A 26,713-nucleotide genomic window follows, 5' to 3' on the forward strand; every position below is an offset into this window, starting at 1 on the left:
TTCAAAAAATAACCAAACCTCTAATGTGTAGGATGTCTTATATGCTTTTCTATAGGAAATATTACAGTAGTGACTTTGGAATGTAGGAAGAAATGAATTGGCTTATATCCACAGAAATTTCGGAGTAAAACTTACAATAATATCTAATAGAAAGAAACGTACTAGGATCTAGGATGGCAACGAAATCTAGTCCACACATAATCACTAGTCTCATGTTAGTCAACAGAGTCAATATCTTCTCCCTTCAAAACTTTTACCAAAGATATAAACAAGTAGTAGAATTGACCCATGCAAACTGAATCTCCTTCATAATCCATGCATTAGCATAAGAATATGGCTAAAAGACAGGTCCAGAATATAGAGGCTGGATTTATCTTCAAGTATGGTCCACTCTAAAATACCATATGGGTAAGATGAATTGCTTAAGAGTACAAGGAATTTTTAACTTTAGTAGTTTTAAGTGTTTGGCCAAATATCAATACAGAGTAGATGGAAATCAACACAGCTATTTAATTGCTTACTTTTATTTTTAAAGATCCAGGAAGTTAATGTGTTTGTTTTTTTAATTTCCAGTCCCCAAAAGACCAAGAATTTAATGACAACCAGAGCTTCTGGTTACTGGAACATGTTACAGATTCATTCTCATGAGGTAGGTTTGTCTCTACGTTACTAGGTGGAAATCTGGGCACCAAGTAGTTAAGTGAACTTCTCAGAGTTACCCTAGAAATGACTAATAGCAAAACCAAGGCAAAACCCCCAGACTTTTTACTGGTCTGTATTGATACCTTTAGTCCAAATTGTTTTTCACTCATCAACCTGCTGTTAAGAAGCTGAACCAGGGTAAAACCAACACACAGTTATTTGGATCTGTCTCTGGTACCAAGAATGAAATGAGATGCGAGAGGGAAACCAAGACTATTTACAGCTTTATGTTATACATATTGGCAGCAGTGAAAAATATTTTTCCTCTGATAACTGTGATGGGCATGTCTTTTGAGCCTGCATTGGCCAGCTTATTAGTCCAATACGAAGTATCAGCCCTTCCCCTCTCAACCATTCTCACCCTATTAACAGAAGAAAGGGCCTCTCCTTTGACCATCAGTAAGGACCTCTGAGGGCTCCTGCTGCACTTCAGAAAACCGAAAAGTATTCTTGGCTTACAGTAGACTTTTAATGGACGTGAAATAACTCCAATACAAAGAGAAACAAAACTCAAGGGGACGTTTACAATAATAATTAATAAAATGCTATGTACATGGATGAAAACTGGAAATATAATCTGAAACAGTTATAAAAGTATCAACAAAATCCTAAGATTATTTCCTTTTTAGTTTCTTGAAAAAAATTCAGAAGAATCTAACCAATACCATAGTTCTGTTATTTCATAAGGAAAGCTCTCATATCTCTATTTCACAGATAAAGGGGAGTACTGAGGTTGATCACTTTCTGTGTTAAAGAATGGTTCTGCAGGGCTTCCCTGGTGGCGCAGTGGTTGGGAGTCCGCCTGCCGATGCAGGGGACGTGGGTTCAGTGCCCCGGTCCGGGAAGATCCCACATGCCGCGGAGCGGCTGGGCCCGTGGGCCATGGCTGCTGAGCCTGCGCGTCCGGAGCCTGTGCTCCGCGACGGGAGAGGCCACAACAGTGAGAGGCCTGCGTACCGCAAAAAACAAAACAAAAACAAACAAACAAAAAGAATGGTTCTGCAATATTTCAGGTTAATTTGAGGTCTCTTTTTTCTTATTATGAGTGAATCAATAAATATGCTTAATTACAAAATATTTCTTATAAACAGACATAGCCTGTGACATGAAAGATATACTCATACAAGATTTTAAATTTTAACCTGCTTCTCACTTCTTTCCCATCTTTTTGGATAGCCTATAATAACAGAGTAGCAGTTTTCAGGAAATACCAGAGAATTATTTCTACATGTCTCCAGAGAAGATAGAATAATAATAGTGGGTGTTGAAGGACAAAAAATTCTTGGCTTTAGGGTTCTCTTTTTTTGCTCTAAGACAGCGTCATCTTAAAAACAAAAAGTCTTGTTTAGAAGTTACATCAGCTGGAAGTGTTGAGAAGTAAAGTGCAATAATCTCAATTTGATAACTCTATGAACTCAGCTTTCAAAACAAATATTTGAGACAACATTAACCAAATCATCCATATTGGTACATTCAAACGCCACAGAAAGCAAGCTACATGCAAGATTTCATTAATACTGAGGGGAAAAAAAAAAACAGGTTAGGTATCTGAGTTGTGTTGTGAAGAGAGAGCACACGCATATTTACTTCAGGTAAGCCTTAAAAATCAACATGCAAACAGAAGACACATACTTGTCACGACAGAACCTTAGCTCACAAGGCCATCAATGAAAAACAATTGATTTCAACACACATGTAAGAATAAACAAGTCCAAAGTCTATCAGAAAAACAAAATATATCGATATCTATTTTAAGCTTATCATAATGGCTAAATATTGCTTCTAGCAATATAATTACTTAACTCATAAAGAAGTAACACAGTATTTTAATTCAGAGAAGGGTATGTTTATGTACAGACCTTAAAGAAATTTGTTATTCCAGGACTTTTAAAGATGGGCAGAGTAGTCTGGAAAATTCAGCCCTGGCTGGAGGCTAAAGGGCACCAGCACCATTTTCCTTAAACCATCAACATTATACTTGTGAAAAATGCATTTAACCTTTGCAGATCTCTTCTATACACCAGGCAGGATAAAGTTGTTTGTCCCTGTACGTCTCAGAAATACACATAAGAAGGCCACAGAAGTCAAAAGCCCTTTTCCACAAAAGGCCTTTGTATATATTGGTTTGATATATCAAGAAAAGGAGTGGTTATAGATTCACAGATTAAAATGTATCATTTTAAGGCTTTTGAAAGGTTAGCAACTTGAACTTTTTTCTTAAACTACAGAGCCCATGCCCCACAAATAGCTATCGAAGATTAGGAAAATATTCCATCAAATGTTTCTACAGGATATCCTGCTTTCTGTGAAACACTGGAGAGGAGTACATAGCAACAGTGAACAATAAGAACATGCTGGATAAAAGAGTTAAAGCTTTTGGGGAAAGTACCAACCTGCCATATGCTTAAATCAGATTTGCCTAAATTTGTTAAACTTTGGTGAGGAAAACTGGCTTGAGCAATGCATTGCTACTCCTTTGTACCCCATGATATATATTCTACAAAGAGTAACATTTTATTGACAGAAAAATGATCACAGGCTCTCCCCTAGGACAGTGAACTACCAAGATCAGAGGGCATCACACAGGAGATAACACAGTAGAAGCGAACAACAAAGTTCAATGGTTTTAGTCTTGACATTTCAGGTGAGCACCCTGTTTTCCGATCACAGAAAGACCAACCACCAGACAGCCAATGCAAGAACCACGAGAAAAGACATCACAAAAGGAATACGAGGAGATGAAAAAGTACTAGAGTAGAGGTGGCACTTTTTGAGAAACTTGTGATCCTCAGGGATTGGAATAGAAACCTTGGGAAGAATTTCTTCATTTTCTTGCTGGGGCAAGGCGCTTTCAGTAGATCTCTCTTGCCTCTTAATTTTCTCTTCATCCTGCACTAACAGAGCACGTTCCTGTGTCTGCTTTCACGGTAGAAGATCAAGAAAGACAGAGAAAGATGAACAAAATGACAGATGAAAAATGCTCAAAAATGATACTTGGGGATGTGCAAAGGATTTGGGAAGATCTTTTGGACACTGTATTTTACTTTACTTTGGCAATTATACTGGCAAAGTTTCTATAACACAGTAGGGTACTCAATAGGTAATTGAATGAATGAATGAAGAGTAGAAGTCCTCAAAGTTCAAGGAATCACTGGACTTCCTTAGTTATAGTATTTATTCCTCCTTTAAGGATATTCACACAAATTTTCGGTCATTTTTCATTGCTTTGGTGCTGCCAATTTTCCTTAGATCAATTGGGCAAAGCCAATAATGAAGCATTCTTCTTGCCATCAGAAAAGTTACTTTTATTACAAATAGAATGGCAGAATATAAAATGTTATCCTCATATCTCTTCATATGGACTTAGAAAACTCCAAGAGTTCATTCAGTATGGCAATTAGCTTTTGCTCAAGGGAATAAAAATCCTAATCCTATACATTTTTAAGACTGCAAAAGAAAAACGGAAGTATAAAAGTTTATATGAGCCTCCAAGGTCTATCAGAAAAAAAAACCCAAAAACCATAAACCAAACTCCCACAAATCTCAACAATTACAAACTCCCTCCCCCCTTCAGAATCATGATTTAAAATAATAATAATGACCATCATGAAGGTTTATACAACACATTAAGCAAATGGTTTTGATACTTTTAAGGAAAATTATTTTTTTCCAATTGTCCAATTGAGAAATTTTCTCCCCTGGCAATTTCTGTACTCTGCCATCCAGTCAAGACAGATGTTTTCTATGAAAGGAAAAACTTGGCTCTAAGTTCTCTTAGTTGAGCCAGCCTTCTCTGATCTGTTTGGAAGTTCAACACTGGTTCTTTGCACACCCCTAAGTGATACGTATCAGGGAGAAAGTAGCTGGGGGACTGGTCAGCAAAAAAAGGAAAAAAAGGAAAAGAAAGGATGCAAAATTATAATGATTTTTAAAAGAAAATAAGGGGGAGAAGAAAGACAACATAAAAAGAATAGGGTACAATTAAATTCGTTTTTCTCTCCGAATACATATTTATATCTTCATGCAGCTTTTCAACCAGCCATGCGCCGAAATAAGCAAATTGAAAGCTGCAAAATGCAGCAGCGAAAATGTTATGTGTTAGGTCAAAAGGCGGTGAGTGTGAATTTACCAGTATAGCCAAAAGAAAAAAAAAATCACTGAGCAGCTGCTGTTCAGTTCTGGGGGAATTATCTGCTTAGTGCCATGACAAGAGCAAATTCTGATTGAGAAGCACAAGTCATAACAGCAGCATTACCTCTGGCCCACCAACCTTTCTTTCCGAGGGAAGGACAGAGGTTTTCTTCACCTGGTCATACACAAATTATACAAAATTCAGTTGCCTTGCAATGTAACAACAATGCTGTCAAAGGTGGAAGAGGTATCCCCAGAGAACAAAAATATTGTCCTAATTATTAAAGAAAAAGTAAGATATGCCAGGAAGTAGAATTATCCTATATAAAAGGTTATCACAATATAGTTCTTACTTATTGCATTATTCATTTAGAGGGGTAGTATCATAACCCTAGAGCTAAAGTACTCCCTATTGATCTAATTTAATTTATAAAAGTCATTTCTTTAAAGTCCACAGAATGAAACAGCCATTCCCAAAACTAGCCCTAAGATCGTTTCTGAAGGGTTTCTATTAAGACACAAAATATTTTCTGGAAATGGAGACTGGTTCAAATTTACCAAACCTCATCCAAGAGGGTACTAAGTTACTTCTCCAAAGCAGCTGAGTATCTTTTATTACTTGCACAGAATCAAAAAGAAAACTTCTAGAAAATATGCAGTTATGGTTTGTAGATAGGGTTAGCCAGGCGTGGCAGCAGCAAGTGCTTTATCAGGGAGCCATAGACTTATAGAAAGCAGTCACTGACTCAGTTCAGGGTATATGCTCCAGATTTGGGATACAGAACTAATGTCCACTTAGACCAGAGAGTGGAGGCTGAGAGGACAGTGAATAAGAACAACTGCATCCTATCAACCCTGGTAACTCTCTCTCCCTGCCCATCATTCAGGAATTCTCCAGCCTTCTTGGTGAAGCTGGTTCAACTCTATTTGGAGAACTGTTAGCCAATTTTAATCACATTTTGAAAAATATAAAATGTATCCTTTGTGAACCAACTTTTATTATCTTCTCCAGTTCCAGAAACTAACAGTAAGTTGGATAGTTTACCATGAACTCTGAATATAAAAACAAATTTTAAAAAAATTATTAAGACATCACTTTACCTTTCTTAACTAGAATTGCTATTGTTTTGGGAGGAAACAAGCATATAATTTTAAAATCATTACACTCACTCACTGAGTCACTGTGACTAGTTATATACATACTTAACCTGTATAGGGTAAAGGTTAAGTAAAGAATTTTTGAATATGTGCTCAAGGTAACTTTTAAGATATTCTCATTACACAGATTCAGGTGTAGGATCTCTAAAATGGGTAATGACAACAATTATAGAAAACGAACAGCCTCTAAAAGGTATCTCTTCCTCTAATTGTGACTATCTTATAAAACAGTGTATTAAAAGCTTGATGTTACTCATAAAGATAAAATAAATCATCAATAGTTCTTCTAAGACTGAAATACAATCATTAATACTTGGTATTCTGCATTCTCTGGCTGAGGTCTCCTTGGTTTATTATATAATTGTGGTCAACCATTCCAGACATTTCTAAGTTGTGCAAACGTTCAAAGTTTTTTAAAAATGCCTATCCCTTTCCAAATTTTGACCTTACTAAATTTAGTAAACTCTCTGGTCCCTGAAGTCACAGTTTGAACATAAAGTTCCACTGGCTTATGGTCAATTTGTAAACATACACTAGGCAGAAGCATGCAGCTGCAGAGACAGTTCTCAGGGCCCAGTCATCGACTGGTAGCTCCAAATGGCCCCCATAATTGGACTGAGTAATCTACATGACTTAAAACAAGTGTTTGATGATGAATGCTTTAAAGCTGGAATGAATTGGTAAGACACCAAAGCTAAATTTCAGCTCTAAACTTTCAGATACAGATTATCAATATACAAAAGCATTTATCTCACTCATTCTCACAACTGGTCACATGGACAAAGTACTCACTCCTTCTCCTGTAGGGATCTGCCCATTGATGTTAAGTGTTCGAAAGGGAGAGTGAGTGGATAAGCGTTTATCCCATTCACTAGGCTGTGGTTCTGGTACAGATTCCATGAAGTTCTTTTTCAGCTCACTGATGCTGGCATGATGTTTTTTGATCTCTTCTTGACTTTTGTCTAAATCCTATAGTTGAAAGGACAAGATGCAAAACAATAAATATTCAGGGAAAAAAACAACACCAAGGGGAGCCCATCATAGACTATGGGCACTGGTAGAAAATACACCACATCCAGGATAGATGTTGTTAATCCATAAATTACATTCAAATTGTAAATATACAATATGGTATATTTGCTTTTTTTTTTTTTTAACACAGTGCTTTTCTTGGAAGCAGTGAAGCATCGTAACCCTATAGCTCTTAGCAGTTATATAACCCATAAAGAGCTCACTCCTTCATTTTACAACTCTTCTTCCCATTACGACACAGCACTAGATCTCCAACTCCTCATCCCAAGCAGGTAATCCCACAACTCAATTAGCCTCAGCTTGATAGGAACTGATTTAGGCTCAGCTCAGGCAGGATGGAGATAGCAATAGAGAAGGAGAAACTGTTAAACGAAGGACATGGTGAAAGTTTCAACTCCCATCATGGGTTGCCTTGCCTTGGTGAGTTGCAACTGTACAGTATCCCTCTATTTCTACCTGGAGATAGTTTTGCTTTCTTACCACTAGGTGACTGTTGCTGGGTTTTGGTAAACAGGAATAGCCCTTTCTCGATACAAAAATTTATTACTGAAATTCCTGGCTCAAGCCTCCAGAGCAAGTGGTTACTATCTCTGAATAATTACTCAGGGGTATATAATATAACGGATTTTTTTTCTTTGTCAATACTATCCACACACACTAAAAGCCTTATGTTTTGCAGCTCTGACAGCTTCACTTCATCCCTCAGTACCATTCAAACTAGGGACCATCTTCCAGTAACCATCAATGGATGGGGAGTGATTTAATAAGAACTTGTCAAATACCTTATACGTCTCCCTGACAACTTAAAATAACTAAACCGTTCCAGCAGATGTGACTACTGGACAACTAGGGGGAAACTCTCACAGGCGATATTCCGGGGAGAAATGATCAAAACTAGGCTAATAAAGCTGTAAATAATATGAGAAATAACATTCAAGTTTATGTAACAGGAGGCATAAACCAACTTTCAAGAGACTTGGCCAGAAATACTCTGGGAAATACAACGTGAAGACAAAAACTCAAATGTTCTTGGTCCAACATATTTTCTTCAAAAAAACCCTCAAAAGATCTATGCTTGAAATCAAAACATGTGGGAGCCTGTCACTTGATGACTGCTAAAAATTCTGTGTTTATTATATATCAAGGCAGCTCTGTATCCAAGAAAAGCATAATACTAAATATATCTCCTAATATGCTGTGTGAATTTGGGGATTAGACTTTTTTTTTTGGCTCCGTGGGAAACAGCCTCATTTGGTGTTGAGGGTTGGGGGGAGGAATTCATTTAAATAAAAAATTGTTTTCGAAGTTTTTCCTGGGGCAATATAGGCTGCAATTAAGTAAATTTTTTTCAAAAGCAATGTCAAAGAGAAAACAGTATAGGAAAAAGAATCAGTGAGGCATATGACACAATTTTGATTCTGGAGATATTCATTCAGAAAATTCATTTAATAGTCTATTCTTTTTATTTTTGCAAGACTGAATGATGTTTCTGTGCTTTTAGATCAGTCAAAGAGAAAACTAACCCAAAAAGGGCAATCCTGCAGCTCCCCCATAAGAGTACCTCTTGCCTGCTGGGATGGAATGTGAGTATAGCTCAAGAATATGGGCTTCACCATGGGGAAACAACAGTTTGCACTTTTGTTCTAGCTGAAAGCAAGAAAAGCATGTTTACTAGCTAAAGAAAAGCAGGAACAAGGTCAGTCAAAGACTCAGTAGTAGGCTGAACAACTGAGACCCATCAGGCATGGAAGGCTCTGTGACCTAGCTCCTGACAAAATCAAATCTGCTGGGGCCAAGAACTAAACGTATTAGGGAGGGTTAAAGGTGAGAATGGAGCAAAAAAAAAAAAAAAAAAAAATATGATTGGGCTTCCCTGGTGGCGCCGTGGTTGGGAGTCCGCCTGCCGATGCAGGGGACACGGGTTCGTGCCCCAGTCCGGGAAGATCCCACATGCCGCGGAGCGGCTGGGCCCGTGAGCCATGGCTGCTGAGCCTGCGCGTCCGGAGCCTGTGCTCCGCAACGGGAGAGGCCACAACAGTGAGAGGCCCGCGTACCACAAAAAAAAAAGAAAAAAAAAATGATCAAGAGAGGCTATGATAAAACCATAACTCTCTGGGTTATTAGCCTCTTACTATAAAAGAGTGGTGATTTGTTACTTGTCCTGCCTAGCTTTTGATTGGCTTGGAACCTGAGAAAATAAATGTTCCAATAAAATCAGCAGCTTCTGAGGGAGCTTTCTCCATCCTTCTTAGCTGGCTCTGTTGGAAACCTGTGGGGGCACAGAGTTAAATTAAGATCTCAAAGGGACCTGCTCCAAATAGAATTTGTCACAGAAACTTGCAACAGGTTCTCACTGGGAGATGGAGGAGGAAACAGTAGATCTAAAAATGAACTCGACCTTATTTGTGCCAGAACAAAGCATTAGTGGGGGTGGGGTAGGAGTAGGGGGAGGAGGGAATGCTTAAAAAAAAATCTGCTAGAGTGACAGATAACTTGAGAGAACTTCCCTAAGCGGGGGAAAAAAACTTTTACAATACTAGAGAATGATGGTTAGCCAAACTACTTGGGCTGTTTTCAGATTAGACACTTTCTGATGCCTATCATCCTATAATTTTAGCAGCAATCAAACCAAACATTTAATTAAGTAGAAAATATTCTCAAAAGATAGTTAGTAGTTTTAATTTTCAAACACACACTTATTTAGAAATCCCCTCTCATGGCTGTCAATGGAATACTGGGAAAAACGTATCACACACAAGGACTTTGTGAGTCTCAGAAGCCATAACACACCTCATTGAACAAAGGACAAATATATGATTGGTACTGCAGGTTCCAGTTAAGAGGCAGAATTACAGATGGACAAGTCAAGAAATAGGCATGTTTGGAATTGGGAGATGTTACATTGCTGAGTATAAGGAGATCAACTGATATCTGTTATTCTCCCTAATCTCAGAAGTGGAACCATTCAGGTCTAGTTTCAGCTATGCGCTAAAGCAAAGAGATCTAGTTACCAAGTTTGAAATATCCTAGGGTCCAGCCTAAGAAAACTTCATGTTACATGAGGTAAACATATATAAAACACTTGGTATTGTGCCTACCACACAGTACATGATTAATGAAAACTGGCCATAATTTTTATTTTTATCAAAGTATCTTATACCTAGCAGGCGCTCAAAATATATGTATTGACAAAGAATAGATGACGTTAAGTAATTACTGGATGCTATTAGAGTTCTATCTAAAAAAGTTGCTTCAAACATCCACTTTAATAATATTTACCATTACATATGTCCATCTTTCAGGTCTCAGCTTAAGTGTTACCTCTTCATAGACAACTTCCCTGTCCATCTTATTTAGAGCAGGTCCTTTTTATTAGCACAGCATACTATTTCCCCTTCATAGCTTTTATAATAACTTGTAATCATTTTATCAGTATTTGCTTACTTATTTATTGTTTCTCTCTTCCATTTGTCCCTACATTGGATGCTTCCTGAAGGCAAGAACGATTTATCATCTTCCTATATAGTTACATTTCCTTTATACTTGAGTTAAATCTCTGATGTCAGAATTTATACCCATTTCTTTTGGTTCTGTCTTGAGTGGAGTTGTAAGATAATTAGATCATTAGCTTCCAGGTAAGAGTTTCTGAAGTGTAAACATGGCCTGTTTCTGTACAGAATAACTCCAATTTCCTTAATTTTTCCTCATAGAGTTCCTCTAATCTTCTAGTTAGTTTTTTCCTTATCCCGTGTGGAGCCTGACACTAGATAAAGTATACTAATATAGGCTTGGTGAAAATCTGACCGATATTAAATACAATGGGAAAATGACCTTACAATTCCTACTGCACATAGTATGTTGCTATTTCCGAATGGGAAAAAAAAAAGTGTAGTTTAATAGAGTTAGATGGACCCTAACACAAATCCTAGCTTTACTGATTTACCAGCTCTATAACCACAAGGAAATTACTTAATTTCTCTTAGCCTCAATTTTCTCTTTAAAATAAAAATCCCATACCCATAGGCTTGTTTTATAATTAAACTATCTAATATCATACTAACTACTCATTAAATGCTAGCCTCCCTTCTTTCCTTCCTGTATCTTACTTTTTTTTCCCCCTGATTATTCTTCTGTCATTTTTTTGGTATCCTCGAAAAGTTAAGTCCATTTTGAATTGTGATCATTTCTCCTATTTTTCTACATTCTCCTGATTCAGAAGATGAAAAAATTGTATAAATTTGATGCTTGAAACATACAGGAGTTTATACTCTTGGGCAATTCAAGGAACTTTTAAACAGTGATGTAGTTCTTCCTAAAAGTGGGTAAAACAATGGAACCATGGGATGCTGAGGTAGTCCCAATCATATATTTTTTAGATAAGTATGAGAGATGGAAACTAAAGAGTCAGAAGTAGAGATGGTTGCATATCTTCATGTTTAGCAACATGCAAAAGCATTTTAAACCTAAAATTCTCTCATGCAATGGCATGCAAAACCAAACGCAGCATAGAAAGAAGAAAGGGAATCAGCAAAGAATGCAGAACGTTACAGGCAACCAACTGAAATAAGCTTCAAGTTCATACAAACCTCCAACATTAAATTGCTATGTCTGATATAAATGTTTTCACCATCTAGTCTCTCTCTCTTTTTCTGTGAAAATGAAAGAGGGAAAAACAGAAAAGCATAAAAAATTAAAATGTTGTTCTTGCGCGAAAAAACTGCAAATTGGCAAACCAAAAAAATATTAAAAATTAAATGTCCATAGCGCAGCATATGCCAACATGAAATGGTCACGGAACCACAAGGACACACAGAGGACACGATTACCACTAGAAAATGGATGACATTGTTCATGAATGATGGAAGAATGCGACGATGTTATTTAAATAGACAGTGCTCCTGGCTTCATTGGCTTCTTACATAACAAGCTGCTTTACGTTCCTCTGTGAGCTGTCTGAGGGTTACCTTAAAATGCATGACTTTAAGAAGCCTTGACTCTCCGTGTTCCATGGAGTAGGGAAATGCTTTAAGACATTATTTAGCGTTTTGGACATTATTTCAAACTTAGTAATACTGCAGGTACGTACGGCTCTAATATCTTCCATAAGAAAGATCTAAGGGCATTTTATACATGGTCAATCAATATTCTATTCAGTAAGAATTGATTCATCCTACTCTATGGTTGGGAAGAATGAGACACAGAAGAGCCAAACCCATAATTATTAGCAATACTGGGAGTTGCTGCTATGATGGTTTCCATAATAAATATGCATAAAATACTGTCAACAATTCCAAGCATATGGTACCACTGTGAAATATTTCTTATAAAGTTTAAATATAAAGGATAGATTTGGCCTTCACTAATTATTTCATTCTGTTTAAAAAGATATTTTCCTACTGGAAAGTTTATTTTAATGAAATTTTTCAATATATAGTATAGGATTATAATTTCTTTGGTATACATATGTGTGTATGTATATGCATATATATACATAACATGTGTATATGTATACCTGCTATTAGAAAGTAATTTCGGATTAAGAGAAATCAATGAAAAGAATGGATCACTGTCTTTTTAATGCACTTTGAAAGTCAGCATGGGTGATGGTAAAGTGATTTTGTGAAAGTGAAAAATGGCTAACCTTCCTCATTCTTATCAGATCTTCATTTTTTTCTGCAAGCTTCTGTTTTGCCATTATTAAAAAAAGAAAGAAAAATGATAAAATATTGGCTCATTGAAGTTTTTTTGAACCTTCAACTTATAATTTTTTTGTAAGGAGCAGGGAGTGGGAGGGAAGAAAAAATTGGGGAGGGAGGGAAAAGGAATAAGTGGCCTATTGGCACAAACCTGTATTTGGTCACCATTTGAGGTGGGTACTGTGACCTCGATGTGGGTTTTTTCCACCTACATTTAAGAAATAAAGTGGTAAAAACATTTCAGGTTAGTAGGTTTCTATGAATAGCGTCATTTCCAAATCAGCTGCATCTTTAGGCTGCTTGTGAAATAAGCTGATATGTAATCATCATGATGCAGTCTTACGGGGGTATTACAGGCAAGGACACTGCTCTCAAGAACAATCTGTTAGTTCACCATCACATTCTCAAAGCTGAAGAGGTAATATGGACAACCAAAGGATCAAAAAAGAAAATTAAGGTAATTATTCTATTCATGAAGAGAACATATTTATACTTATTGATTAAAAAGTACTTATTAAAAATAATAATTTAGACTTTAAAAAGTCATATGTTTTTGTTTTGCTTTTTAAAAATGATGTAGAAGTATCTTAAATAACATAAAAACAAATTTACAAATGAAGATACCAATGTATGACATACATGACAGAAACAAAAAGAACATCTTTACAGTTTAGAGCACACATAAAATAAACCACATATGACACCAAGCAAGTAAATACAAAAAATTTTGTTAGTTGATCAATATATTTAAGGAGGCAAGTTTAACCCTTGAGTTTATTAGACAACAACACATCAAAATAAACTCAATCCAAATTGTTACTGATGCATGCAATTACTTCCAAGGCTGATTTATAAATAAGCACACACAGGGCTCAGCTGCAACATTCAACACACTGTAATCTCCTCTCCAGGGAGTTGGAGCCCATGTGTTCGGTGGATGGAAAAGATTCATCCTTAAGAACAGGAAGAGAATAACTAAGGCCTCCTGCCTGGCTCTGAAATACCTTTAGCAGCAGTCATTTTATATACCCAAAATGGAGTAAGCATAAATTTAAAAACCAAGAGTGATCAATGCCTAAAGCACTGGATATATCAAAATGAGAAAAATGTTTTTATTAAGCGTCAAATCAATCACCCTGTATCATTACGTTCTTTACAGAACCTCATTAATCTGTGGTTTTGATGTACTCTTTCTTTCTTTTTTTCTTTTTCTGGCCGCTGTGCAGCTTGCGGGATCCTAGGTCCCCAACCAGGGATCAAACCTGGGCCCTCAGCAGTGAAAGCACATAGTCATAACCACTGGACCTCCAGGGAATTCCCTTGACACATTCTTTTTAATCACACTTGGGAGCATTACCTCAGAATATAATGTCATTGTGCTGTTTTCTCTAGGACTGAATGTAAAGAACATAAGATGATACCAACCTTTGTGACACTGTCAAATCATAAGCACATCTGGCTACAGTCCTTTTAACTACTGGGGTAATTAACAATTTGGGTTATTTCTACTCTGAATCTCAGTAGAAATAACTGGGATTATTCTGAGATTATTGCTGTGTTGCCATTAACAAGTTATTTCACCTGAGTTTTAAGTCTTTTATTGATAAAATGGAGATAATATCTTCATAGAGTTGTGAATGCTTAGCAAATGGAAGTTTTCAATTATTCCGTAAAGCTTAAATTACTTGTTTCAATGAATGATGACTTCTTGCTTTGGGTCCTTAGCAATCCAACAGCAAGAAATTGAGAGCCTCTACTTCAATCTAAGAATGGAGACCAAGTAGCAACAGTAGTTCTATTTAAGCTCCTACAGAGAATATCAATGGAGATAAAGATGTACATGAGGAAAGGTACTATCTCCACACCTGCAAAGTAGGTCTTGTCAAATGACTCAAGATGCCAAAAAGCTATCTCTATCGGGCACCAACTTAGTGTTAGGCAATGAGATTTCCACAATTACAAGGCTGCTTTATATAGTAAATACAGCTTCAGGCAAATTCCATAATTATTTTCTAACTGCTACAAATAAAATCAACTCAGAGTCACCCTTAACTCCGTCACTACTATTACAGTAACAGAAGGTTATCAGAGGTGGCTTTCAGTCTGATCTCAATACAAGTATCTCAAAATTTATTTATATAGAATTAACTGGCAAGAAGACCCCCAACTGGCACTTAAATGGTGAGCATATAACAGGAAGTGATCTCTCCACTCTGCTGAGGTCCCAAGAGCAAAGGGAACCTATTCTTGAAGATACTTATGTCTGTCACACAGGCAAAAGAACAAATAAGTTAGTAGAAAGCCAAAAGAATCTTAGCCACCAAAAAGATTCCCTTGCCAATTCCAGTAATCTAACACTTTTCAGTTAGTATCACAAATGGAAGGACAGTCAAAAGTGCCAGGTGAGCTACCCTAACATTAAAAACTGAAGTAGTCTAACATTAAAAAGGCATTGTTGATACTGAACCTGGTGGTCAATGTCATGCACATTTGGCTAGATACAAAAATGCAAACACCTACCATTCACTCTGGATTCAAGTTGGTCTCAAAGGACCATAAAAACTATATGTCATATTGAATAGTTTTTTTTTTTTTTAATACAGTCAAAACAGAGCCAGATTGGCCACTGCTCCATAGGTAAACTAGATATTGAACTGGCTCCAAAAGAACAGGATTAATCCATCTGCCAAGGGGAGAGCACTTACCAAGGTCTTATATGGTTTTAAACTCCTTAACAGACATATAAAAATGTAATTTTTCTTATAAAGACTGCTTCTATTAATTCCTGTTGTCAACAGTGAGACTCGTATTTACTTCAATAAATCTGAACTGACAGCTCAACTCCATCACTGTTTAAATGTATTTTAAAAAGCTTATCAACATATAAAAGATCAGTCCAGATACTGTTACTCCTGGGAAATCTACTAATTAAATTGGTGATGTTTCAACAAAGTTCCGTGACTGTGGGTACAATCAACTCAGAACTGTAAACAACCCAGTAGCATAACCTCCCCTACATAATGGATCTTCCCCTTTTTGTAAAGTTTCTTAAGATTTGAACAACCATATAGATGTGCTTTATATAATATCTGGATATTCTTTGGGTATGTTACACATATATCCATTTTAGGAAATCAAATTATATTTTACTCATACTAGCAGAGCTTACTCTTAAAAAGGAATGTGGAAATTCCTTCTGGATGAGTAAAAATTATTTTTAAAAACAGATGATCACAGTTCTGGTGTGTTTTACAGACTCATTTTTTAAGATTTAAGTTGGGTAAAGCTGTAGGTCACCAGAAAACTGGGATAGCTTACAACTACTTCATGACATAATTCTATGAAAATATTTTACAGGTTAATGGGAGATATCTTCTTTCCGAAAGAGTGAGGAAGAAATAACTTTGTTAGGATCCGACAAAAAAACAGTGCTTTGAGAATCTTCCTGGTCAAGGAGTCAACACCTCTGAACCAAAAAGTGAATTAGCTAGACATCTGGGCTTATGACATACCTTCCACACTTCTGTGAGCTCTGGCTCAGGTTGCTCAGGTGGGACTTCTTCCTTTTTCACTTCAACCTGCACTGTTTCCTTCGGTGTTTTAGAAACCACTGCTTTTTTAACAGGTGCACCTGGGACGCTGCCTTCTGCGGCCTGACTCTGAGCAATGGCCGGTGCAGAGGTGGGCCGAGGACTTCGGTCTGCTGAATCAACGGCTGCTGCTACGTGAAAAAGGCACAAGTGAAGGATAAGTGAAGGCAAGAGTCACTGTACTACTTCACAGCCACCCGGTGAAATAACTGTGACTCCAGGACACATACGAGTGGTACAGTGTCCAGTGGGCTACCATACAGAAGGTAAAAAATAAATTATTAGTGCTCTGGCAGGTAACTGATGGCAATAATGGCAAAAAGAAAGCTAAAATTACCCTAACAGAAAAGCTAAAATGTCCTGACGATAATGTTCCATAAAGGGTGGGACAGGAGGCGGGAGGTGGGTGGACGTGGACACAGAAATATATGAAAAAAAAAATGGAAAACTCATTTTATTAAAAAGTTGGCAAGATTGTTTAACCTTGTAATCTATTAGTTTCAAGAACCTGCAAGGTAGTCTATGAAGGAAAAAATGGGTTAATTAAGTCTGATTTCTTCTATGAAGGCCTTTTGAAATAAAGATCCATTTATTTATAGGTGGTTTCAGGAACCTAAAAATATATTCTAGGAAAAAGGATTAAGTCTGATTTCTTCTGCTAAGCCTCCTCAGAATGATTACAAAATAGCTTGATAAAGGAATCTTCTTATAAGACATGTACATATTTTGATGCTTCTTTAAGCTTAAGGGCAAATCTTTGAATCAGACACTTTCCTTTTTAATTGTTTGATTAAAAAATAAAATTCAATCCATTCAGCCATTCTATGTCCTTTGGTTGGGGCATTTAATCCATTTGCAGAACACTCTCTGACATAAATTGCAACAAGATCTTTTTTGATCCACCTCCTAATGAAAATAAAAACAAAAATAAACAAATGGGACGTAATGAAACTTAAAAGCTTTTGCACAGCAAAGGAAACTATAAACAAAATGAAAAGACAACCCACAGAATGCGAGAAAATATTTGCAAACAAAGTGACTGACGAGGGATTAATTTCTAAAATATATAAAAGTTCATGCAGCTCAATATCAAAAAAACCCCAAACAACTCGGGCTTCCCTGGTGGCGCAGTGGTTGAGAGTCCGCCTTTCGATGCAGGGGACGCGGGTTCATGGCCCGGTCCGGGAAGATCCCACATGCCGCGGAGCGGCTGGGCCCGTGAGCCATGGCCGCTGAGCCTGCGCGTCCGGAGCCTGTGCTCCGCAACGGGAGAGGCCACAACAGTGAGAGGCCCACATACCACAAAACAAACAAACAAACAAAAAAAAACTACAATGAGGTATTACCTCACACTGGTCAGAACGGCCATCATCAAAAAAATCTACAGGGCTTTCCTGGTGGCGCAGTGGTTGAGAGTCCGCCTGCCGATGCAGGAGACGCGGGTTCGTGCCCTGGTCCGGGAAGATCCCACATACCGCGGAGCAGCTGGGCCCGTGAGCCATGGCCGCTGAGCCCGCGCATCTGGAGCCTGTGCTCCGCAAGGGGAGAAGTCACAACAGTGAGAGGCCCGCGTACCGCAAAAAAAAAAAAACACTACAAACAATAAATGTTGGAAAGGGTGTAGAGAAAAGGGAACCCTCCTACACTGTTGGTGGCAATGTAAATTGGTACAGCCACTAACATACAGAACAGTATGGAGGTTCCTTAAAAAACTAAAAATAGAGCTACCATATGATCCAACAATCCCATTCCTGGGCATATATCTGGAGAAAACCATAATTTGAAAAGACACATGCACCCCAATGTTCACTGCAGCACTATTTACAATAGCCAGGACATGGAGGCAACCTAAGTGTCCATTGACGGATGAACAGATAAAGAAGATGTGGTACATATATACAGTGGAATATTACTCAGCCATAAAAAAGAACAAAATAATGCCATTTGCAGCAACATCAATGGACCTAGTGATTGTTGTACTGAGTGAAGTCAAACAGAGAAAGACAAATATCATAGGATATAACTTATATGTGGAATCTAAAAAAATGGTACAAATGAACTTATTTACAAAACAGAAATTGAGTCACAAATGTAGAAAACAAATTTATGGTTACCAAGGAGGAAAGGGACGGGGAGGGATAAATTGGGAGATTAGGATTGGCATATACACACTACTACATATAAAACAGATAACTAATAAGAACCTACTGGATAGCACAGGGAACTTTACTCAATACTCTATAATGACCTATATGGGAAAAGAATCTAAAAAAGAGTGGATATATGATTATGTATAATTGATTCACTTTGCTACACAGCAGAAACTAACACAACATTGTAATCAACTATACTCCAAAAATATTAATTAAAAAAATGAAATAAAATTCAAAACCTTTGGCCTTTAGTCCTTAAAAAAACCAAAACAACCCTTTGAGTTCTACCCTATCCTCTTCCAGAGTCTTATCAATTTGCATTATTGTTCCTATTCTCTAATATTTTAGGGCAGCAGTTCTAAACCAGGGTTGATTTTGACACCGCAGAGAACATCTGGCAATGTCTGGAGACATTTTTGGTTGTCACAACTGAGGAGTGAAGTAGGAGGGGGTACTGGCTCTAGTGTGTATAGGACAAGGTTGCTAGGTTAAGAAACCCTGATTTAGGGCAAAGACTGTATATAGACTATACAGACTGTTTTAGAGGGAATATACAATATAAGCTTATGACAAAAGCTTTATCTTTTCACAGAGTTAAGAGTTGTTTTGGTTTGGATTACTGGGCATCTAAGTTTCAGATCACTCACTTAAAAACAATCACTCATACCCTTTTTATGATTTTTATCTTCATTCTTTCAGGAACTAAAAGAAAACATCCACATACTTCGTAGTAAGACCTCACTTACCTGGCAAAGTCTAGGTATGTAGTGTGTTTCCACATGATTTAATATTTCTGATAACAGATCATTATCCTTCATGTGCTGAGACTTTTAAATTTTAATTATCTTACATGGAAATCTTTATGATTTTTATTACACACTTTCCTGCCTTTTTTTTTTAACATCTTTATTGGAGTATAATTGCTTTACAATGGTGTATTAGTTTCTGCTTTGTAACAAAGTGAGTCAGTTATACATATACATATATCCCCATATCTCTTCCCTCTTGCGTCTCCCTCCCTTCCACCCTCCCTATGCCACCCCTCTAGGTGGTCACAAAGTACCGAGCTGATCTACCTGTGCTATGCGGCTGCTTCCCACCAGCTATCTATTTTACGTTTGGTAGTGTATATATGTCCATGCCACTCTCTCACTTTGTCCCAGCTTACCCTTCCCCCTCCCTCCCCGTATCCTCAAGTCCATTCTCTAGTAGGTCTGCGTCTTTATTCCTGTCTTGCCCCTAGGTTCTTCATGACATTTTTTTTTTTTTTTAGATTCCATATATATGTGTTAGCTTACGGTATTTGTTTTTCTCTTTCTGACTGACTTCACTCTGTATGACAGACTCTAGGTCCATCCACCTCACTACAAATAACTCAACTTCATTTCTTTTTATGGCCGAGTAATATTCTATTGTATATATGTGCCACATCTTCTTTATCTATTCATCTGTTGATGGACACTTAGGTTGCTTCCATGTCTTGGCTACTGTAAATAGAGCTGCAATGAACATTGTAGTACATGACTCTTTTTGAATTATGGTTTTCTCAGGGTATATGCCCAGTAGTGGGATTGCTGGGTCGTTTGGTAGTTCTATTTTTAGTTTTTTAAGGAACCTCCATACTGTTCTCCATAGTGGCTTATCAATTTACATTCCCACCAACAGTGCAAGGGGGTTCCCTTTTCTCCACACCCTCTCCAGCATTTATTGTTTCTAGATTTTTTGATGATGCCCATTCTGACTGGTGTGAGATGATATCTCATTGTAGTTTTGATTTGCATTTCTCTAATGATTAATGATGTTGAGCATTCTTTCCTGTGTTTGTTGGCAATCTGTATATCTTCTTTGGAGAAATGTCTATTTAGGTCTTCTGCACATTTTTGGATTGGGTTGTTTGTTTTTTTGATACTGAGCTGCATGAGCTGCTTGTAAATTTTGGAGATTAATCCTTTGTCAGTTGCTTCATTTGTAAATATTTTCTCCCATTCTGAGGGTTGTCTTTTCGTCTTGTTTATGGTTTCCTTTGCTGTGCAAAAGCTTTTAAGTTTCATTATGTCCCATTTGTTTATTTTTGTTTTTATTTCCATTTCTCTAGCAGGTGGGTCAAAAAGGATCTTGCTGTGATTTATGTCATAGAGGGTTCTGCCTATGTTTTCCTCTAAGAGTTTTATAGTGTCTGCCCTTACATTTAGGTCTTTAATCCATTTTGAGTTTATTTCTGTGTATGGTGTTAGGGAGCATTCTAATTTCATTCTTTTACATGTAGCTGTCTGGTTTTTCCAGCACCACTTATTGAAGAGGCTGTCTTTTCTCCACTGTATATTCTTGCCTCCTTTATCAAAGAAAAGGTGACCATATGTGCGTGGTTTTATCTCTGAGCTTTCTATCCTGTTCCATTGATCTATATTTCTGTTTCTGTGCCAGTACCATACTGTCTTGATTACTGTAGCTTTGTACTATAGTCTGAAGTCAGGGAGCCTGATTCCTCCAGCTCCGTTTTTCTTTCTCAAGATTGCTTTGGCTATTCTGGGTCTTTTGTCTTTCCATACAAATTGTGAAATTTTTTGTTCTAGTTCTGTGAAAAATGCCAGTGGTAGTTTGATAAGGATTGCACTGAATCTGTAGATTGCTTTGGATAGTATAGTCATTTTCACAATGTTGAGTCTTTTCCTGCCTTCTTAAACTGAGTATTCTGAACTTAAATTTTCCTGATAAATTTATATGTATAAGCAGTAAAAATTAGGTCATACAAAGGAATTCCATGAATCAGAACAGATTAAAAATTGAAATTCACAACTACTTCATATACACAACACCAAGAAAAAAATGCTTGACATTCTGTAATGATGTCCAATGAAAGAAATAACTCCTCAGAGGATACACAGGAAAAGCAACAGAAACACAAGGATCTACTTTATCTTTCCTTTTTTTTTCTTTTTTAAAATATTTTATTGAAGTATAGTTTATTTACAATGTTGTGTTAATTTCTGCTGTATAGCAAAGTGATTCAGCCATATATATATTCTTTTTCATATTATTTTCCATTATGGTTTATCACAGGATATTGAATATAGTTCCCTATGCTATACAGTAGGACTTTGTTGTTTATCCATCCTATATATACTAGACTGTATCTGCTAATCCCAAACTCCCAATCCTTCTGCCCCCCATCCCCCTCGAGGATCTACCTTATCTTTCAATGAACACTCTGTAGCCTCTTGCAAGTCCCTGCTACTCATGAGTGCTCTAAGCCAGTCAGCGCAAGAATGGCAGATGGCAGACCAAATCTAACAACACAGGGGAATGTGACAAAATATTTTGCTCACAGTTGTGTTAAAGTATCATTATACATGTGTATTCACACCTCCTCTCAAAGAATTAATTCGTTTCTGCCTGGCATCATAGAAACATAGCCCATGCTTTCACCATGTGTTATTTTGCCACTTGCATTTGGTTTTAATCCAGTACTAATATTGCAGAGCCAAATAATTTAAGTCTTCAGCATTTCTAGCCCTGGAAATCTGTACTATATGTGGGAAAGTAGGTATAGGTGTAGAAACCGGCAGTTAGAAACAGAGGCAGAAAGTTGCATCATTTGTAAAATGTGGAAGATATGAACTCTACAGGATGGTTGGTATACTCAGTGGATATAAAATCACTTTATAAATCCTACATATAATAACTTTTAATGTCATACCTAAGCCTTTGTATTTTTTATGGGTTAATATTATTTCAAGAGTATGTTGGGCAAAAACTAATAATGCACACATTGAAATGCAGTTCAAGTGAAACATATCACCTAGCAGCTATGGAGAGAGGCAAATTTCTTTCCTTTTCTCCATTAGAAGGCTATAAAAACTATGGATCACCCCAGAGAATCATGGTAGTTGACTGGTTCTTGTCTTTTTAAACAGCTCTATTGAGCCATAAAACACACCCATTTAGACTATATAATTCAATGCTTTTTAGTATATTCAGTGTTGGAGGTAATGGTTACTTTTTAAGATGTTTTGGTTTTTCAGTTTTATGAATTCATTTGTTAACTATTAAAAGATTTTGATACATAGATAGAGAACACTGAACTTTAAAAATTCAATTATTTCCCATTATTGAAGGTCTAGGCAAGGAAGAATGCTGGTTGTGATCATCTTGTGGACCAATTAACTCCAGTATTATGTTGCTCTTATCTGACAACAACAGAAACTTAGTTATTTATTAGAGCAGAGAAGTGTAAAACTCAAAACCATCCCATTGTGTAAAAGGAGTCTTAAATTCTAGTTCTAGCTCTGTTACTTACTAGCACAATTTCTGCTAGTACGGTATAGGTACAATGGGTATGCAGTGGATCAGTGATCCCATTATCAGAGGGCCCACATGAATCATCTACGGATCTTGAAAAACAAACAAAAAACCCAGCTGATGCTCAGTTCCACCACAGACAGATGTGGTATCTAAGAGTGAGGCCTAGGTATGTGTTTTGTTTTAAAGCTCCAAAGATGATATGGATGTATTCCCCTGGCAAGAATCACTGCAACCACTACTCACTGGACGGATGAACAGCTTGGTTGTGTGATCCTAGGAAGTTATATAACTTTTCTTGTACCCCGGTTTCCTCATGAGTAAAACAAGAATTCCTAAATGTTTCTTGTCTGCTAGGTTGTTGGTACCAAAGAGGAATATATGGAAATGGTTTGAAAAGCAAAAAGTGCAACAAAAATATAAACTGAAAAATCCCTGCCGTCATTATTAGCTTATCCTTGTGACTTCCCCCTCTTATCGTATGAACTAGGATTGGAACCAGTTTTAGTTCTTCAGCTGGTGAAGCAGATGCTTTGAGCACCAGATAGAAAAGAGAAAGGGAATGGTCATTAAAATGAGGCCCCTTATAAAGCATTTCTTATTAAAGTTTCCCTAATACACCATCTCTAGCTTAGAGGACTATATTCATTAAAAAAAAAATAAAAGAGGGAGAACTAATAGGGGAAAGTCTCTCTTTTAAGAAGAATGGAAAAGGATCTAGGAAAAGGAGGGAAAAACAGCTTCCATAGAAATGTTTCCAGTTCTTATACTGAGAAGACAGCACACAGAGAAAAAAAAAAGACACTTAAAAACAGAACTACAAAAGATTTGTCCTACTCAGTTTATATGCAACTCAGATGATTAAAAGATAATATATGTAAAATGTTTAGAACAGTGTCTGGAACATACTAAGTGCTCAATGAATACTGACTAGTGACATCTTTCATTCTCCTTCTTCTACAAAAAAAGAAGTCATCATGGTGAAGAATAAAAAAACGCAGCACTGGGAGAACAGTTCTAGATTCTACTTCTAGCTCTGTCACTGACTAACTATGTGACCTTAGGCAAATCGCTTGAATTCTAAGGTCAGGTTGTTAAGAAATAAGAAACATCAATGGGGGTCTTCCCCGGTGGTGCAGTGGTTGAGAGTCTGCCTGCCGATGTAGGCGACACGGGTTCGTGCCCCGGTCCGGGAAGATCCCACATGCCGCGGAGCGGCTGGGCCCGTGAGTCATGGCCGCTGAGCCTGCGCGTCCGGAGCCTGTGCTCCACAACGGGAGAGGCCACAACAGTGAGAGTCCCGCGTACCACAAAAAAAAAAAAAAAAAAAAAGAAACATCAATGGGTATCCTTTTAAGAAATTAGAAAAAGAACAGTTCAATAAAAGGAAAAGGAAAATAATAAAGATACTAGCTGGCATAAATTAAATTAAAAATATATAAGAAGAGGGCTTCCCTGGTGGCGCAGTGGTTGAGAGTCCGCCTGCTGATGCAGGGGACACGGGTTTGTACCCCGGTCCGGGAGGATCCCACGTGCCGCGGAGCGGCTGGGCCCCTGAGCCATGGCCGCTGAGCCTGCGCGTCCAGAGCCTGTGCTCTGCAATGGGAGAGGCCGCGACAGTGAGAGGTCCGCGTACCGCAAAATAAAAAAAAAAAATTATATATATATATATATATATGAAGAAAACAAAACCAAAAGTTGGTTCTTTGGAAAGAGTAATAAAATTAATAGATCTGTAGCAAGACTCTTAAAAAGAAAAGGGGGGCCAGTAGGTTCACAAATTACCAATATCAGGAACATAAAAGTACTAGAGATCTTATAGATATTAAAAAGATACACAATTTTATGGCAATAAATTTGAAATTTTAGATGGAATGGACATTTCCTAGAAAAACACAATTACCAAGAACTAGAACATCTTAATAGTCCTTTCTAATAAAGGCGTTGACTCTGTAAGTAAAGAACCCTCTCACAAAGGGATCTTTAGAATCAACTGGCTTTATAGGTGAATTCTTCCAAACATTAAGGAAGAAATAATACCAATCTTACATAAAACTCTTCCAGAGAACAGAAAAAGAGGGAATCCTTCTCAAATTTATTTAATGAGGCCAGCATAAACTTGATATTAAAACCTGACAACATTACAAGAAAGGAAAATTACAGGCCTTTCTCTCTCATGAAAATCATTGCAAAAAGCCTAAAATGACATAAGAAAAGTATATTATGATCAAATTGAGTCTACTTCATGAATGCCAAGAAGGCTTAACAATGGAAAGTCAATCAATGTAATCCACCACGTAACATAAGAAAGGAGAAAAATAGGACTTCCCTGGTGGCACAGTGGTTAAGAATCCGCCTGCCAATGCAGGGGCCACAGGTTCGAGCCGTGGTCCGGGAAGATCCCACATGCCACGGAGCAACTAAGCCCATGCGCCACAACTATTGAGCCTGCACTCTAGAGCCCGCAAGCCACAACGTGAGCCCACGTGTCAAAACTACTGAAGCCCGCGTGCCTAGAGCCCATGCTCTGCAACAAGAGAAGCAACCACAATGAGAAGCCCATGCACCGCAACAAAGAGTAGCTCCTGCTTGCGGCAACTAGAGAAAGCCTGCGCGAAGCAACAAAGACCCAACACGGCCAAAAATAAATAGTTAAATTTTTTTTCAAAAAAGGAGAAAATCATATTATATCCACCAATGAAGTGAAAACACTTGGTAAAAGTCACCATTCATTCATGATAAAAACTCTTAGATATTTCCTTATCTGATAAGAGGTAGCTACATAAAACCCAAAGCAAACATCACATTTAATGATGAAATACTGATGCTTTCTCCCTAAGACTGGGAGTGAGACAAGAATATATAAAGAACCCCTACACATTAATAAGACAGACAACTCAATAAAAATATGAGCAAAAGATCCGAATAGGCACTTCAGAAATAATTATATGCAAATAGCCTATAAACTATGGAAAGGTACTCAGCTTCATTAGTCATCAGGATTTGAGTGAAGATTTTTTTTTTTAAGTACTTTTCTTCCGAGCAGAGAAATTAAACAGAGGGACAAGAGTTGTAACAGGAAATTCTAATGCACTTAAAATATCACATAGGAAGTGTGGAACATAAAAATTGTGCTCACATTCAACTAAATAAGAAAAATAATCATCTTATTTTCAAAATTTATTTGTTAAGCACTTACAATGCAGCAAGTACTGTGGTAATTATCAAGACCAACACCACTTAAGATCATGCATCTTTAAAAAGTTTTCAAACTGTAGAGATAGGAAGAAGGCATCATGGAATAAATCAAGGAAAAAGGGATTGATCTGGATATCAGAAAATGTGAATTCTGTCTTAAATTTGCAGTACAAAACCAGGTTAACTTTGGACAAATTACTTTTTTAAGTTTCACACTCTACTTCTATAAAATAAGATGGCTGGAATAAATTATTTCAAAATTCTTTTTCTGAGAGGGCAGACAGCAGAAGCAAGAAGAACTACAATCCTGCAGCCTGTGGAACAAAAACCACATTCACAGAAAGATAGACAAGATGAAAAGGCAGAGGGCTATGTTCCAGATGAAGGAACAAGATAAAACCCCAGAGAAACAACTAAATGAAGTGGAGATAGGCAACATTCCAGAAAAAGAATTCAGAAGAATGATAGTGAACATGATCCAGGACCTTGGAAAAAGAATGGAGGCAAAGATCGAGAAGATGCAAGAAATGTTTAACAAAGACCTAGAAGAATTAAAGAACAAACAAACAGAGATGAACAATACAATAACTGAAAAGAACACTACACTAGAAGGAATCAATAGCAGAATAACTGAGGCAGAAGAACACATAAATGACCTGGAAGAAAGAATGGTGGAATTCACTGCTGCGGAACAGAATAAAGAAAAAAGAATGAAAAGAAATGAAGACAGCCTAAGAGACCTCTGGGACAACAT

General features: G+C 37.2%; 1 protein-coding gene across 18 annotated transcripts in view; it reads right to left on the reverse strand.

Annotated features, from left to right (window-relative positions):
- The window catches only part of EPB41 (erythrocyte membrane protein band 4.1), a 205,453-nt gene that overhangs the window by 43,985 nt on the left and 134,755 nt on the right, over positions 1 to 26,713 (reverse strand). For 4 of the 18 annotated variants that reach the window (XM_070045642.1, XM_060308979.1, XM_060308971.2 and 1 more), the window contains exons 12-18: positions 16,232 to 16,440; positions 12,871 to 12,927; positions 12,665 to 12,706; positions 11,610 to 11,672; positions 6,784 to 6,960; positions 4,958 to 5,008; positions 3,511 to 3,618 (exon numbers count right to left, since the gene is read on the reverse strand). In XM_070045642.1, the coding sequence (XP_069901743.1) occupies positions 3,511 to 3,618; positions 4,958 to 5,008; positions 6,784 to 6,960; positions 11,610 to 11,672; positions 12,665 to 12,706; positions 12,871 to 12,927; positions 16,232 to 16,440 (707 nt within the window). Of the gene's footprint in view, positions 1 to 3,510; positions 4,574 to 4,957; positions 5,009 to 6,783; positions 6,961 to 11,609; positions 11,673 to 12,664; positions 12,707 to 12,870; positions 12,928 to 16,231; positions 16,441 to 26,713 lie in introns of those variants that run through there. The other 14 variants (XM_070045635.1, XM_060309034.2, XM_070045634.1 and 11 more) reach the window with 13 other exon arrangements.

The sequence above is a fragment of the Globicephala melas genome, chromosome 1 (genome assembly GCF_963455315.2).
Source record: "Globicephala melas chromosome 1, mGloMel1.2, whole genome shotgun sequence".
Classification (NCBI taxonomy): domain Eukaryota; kingdom Metazoa; phylum Chordata; class Mammalia; order Artiodactyla; family Delphinidae; genus Globicephala; species Globicephala melas.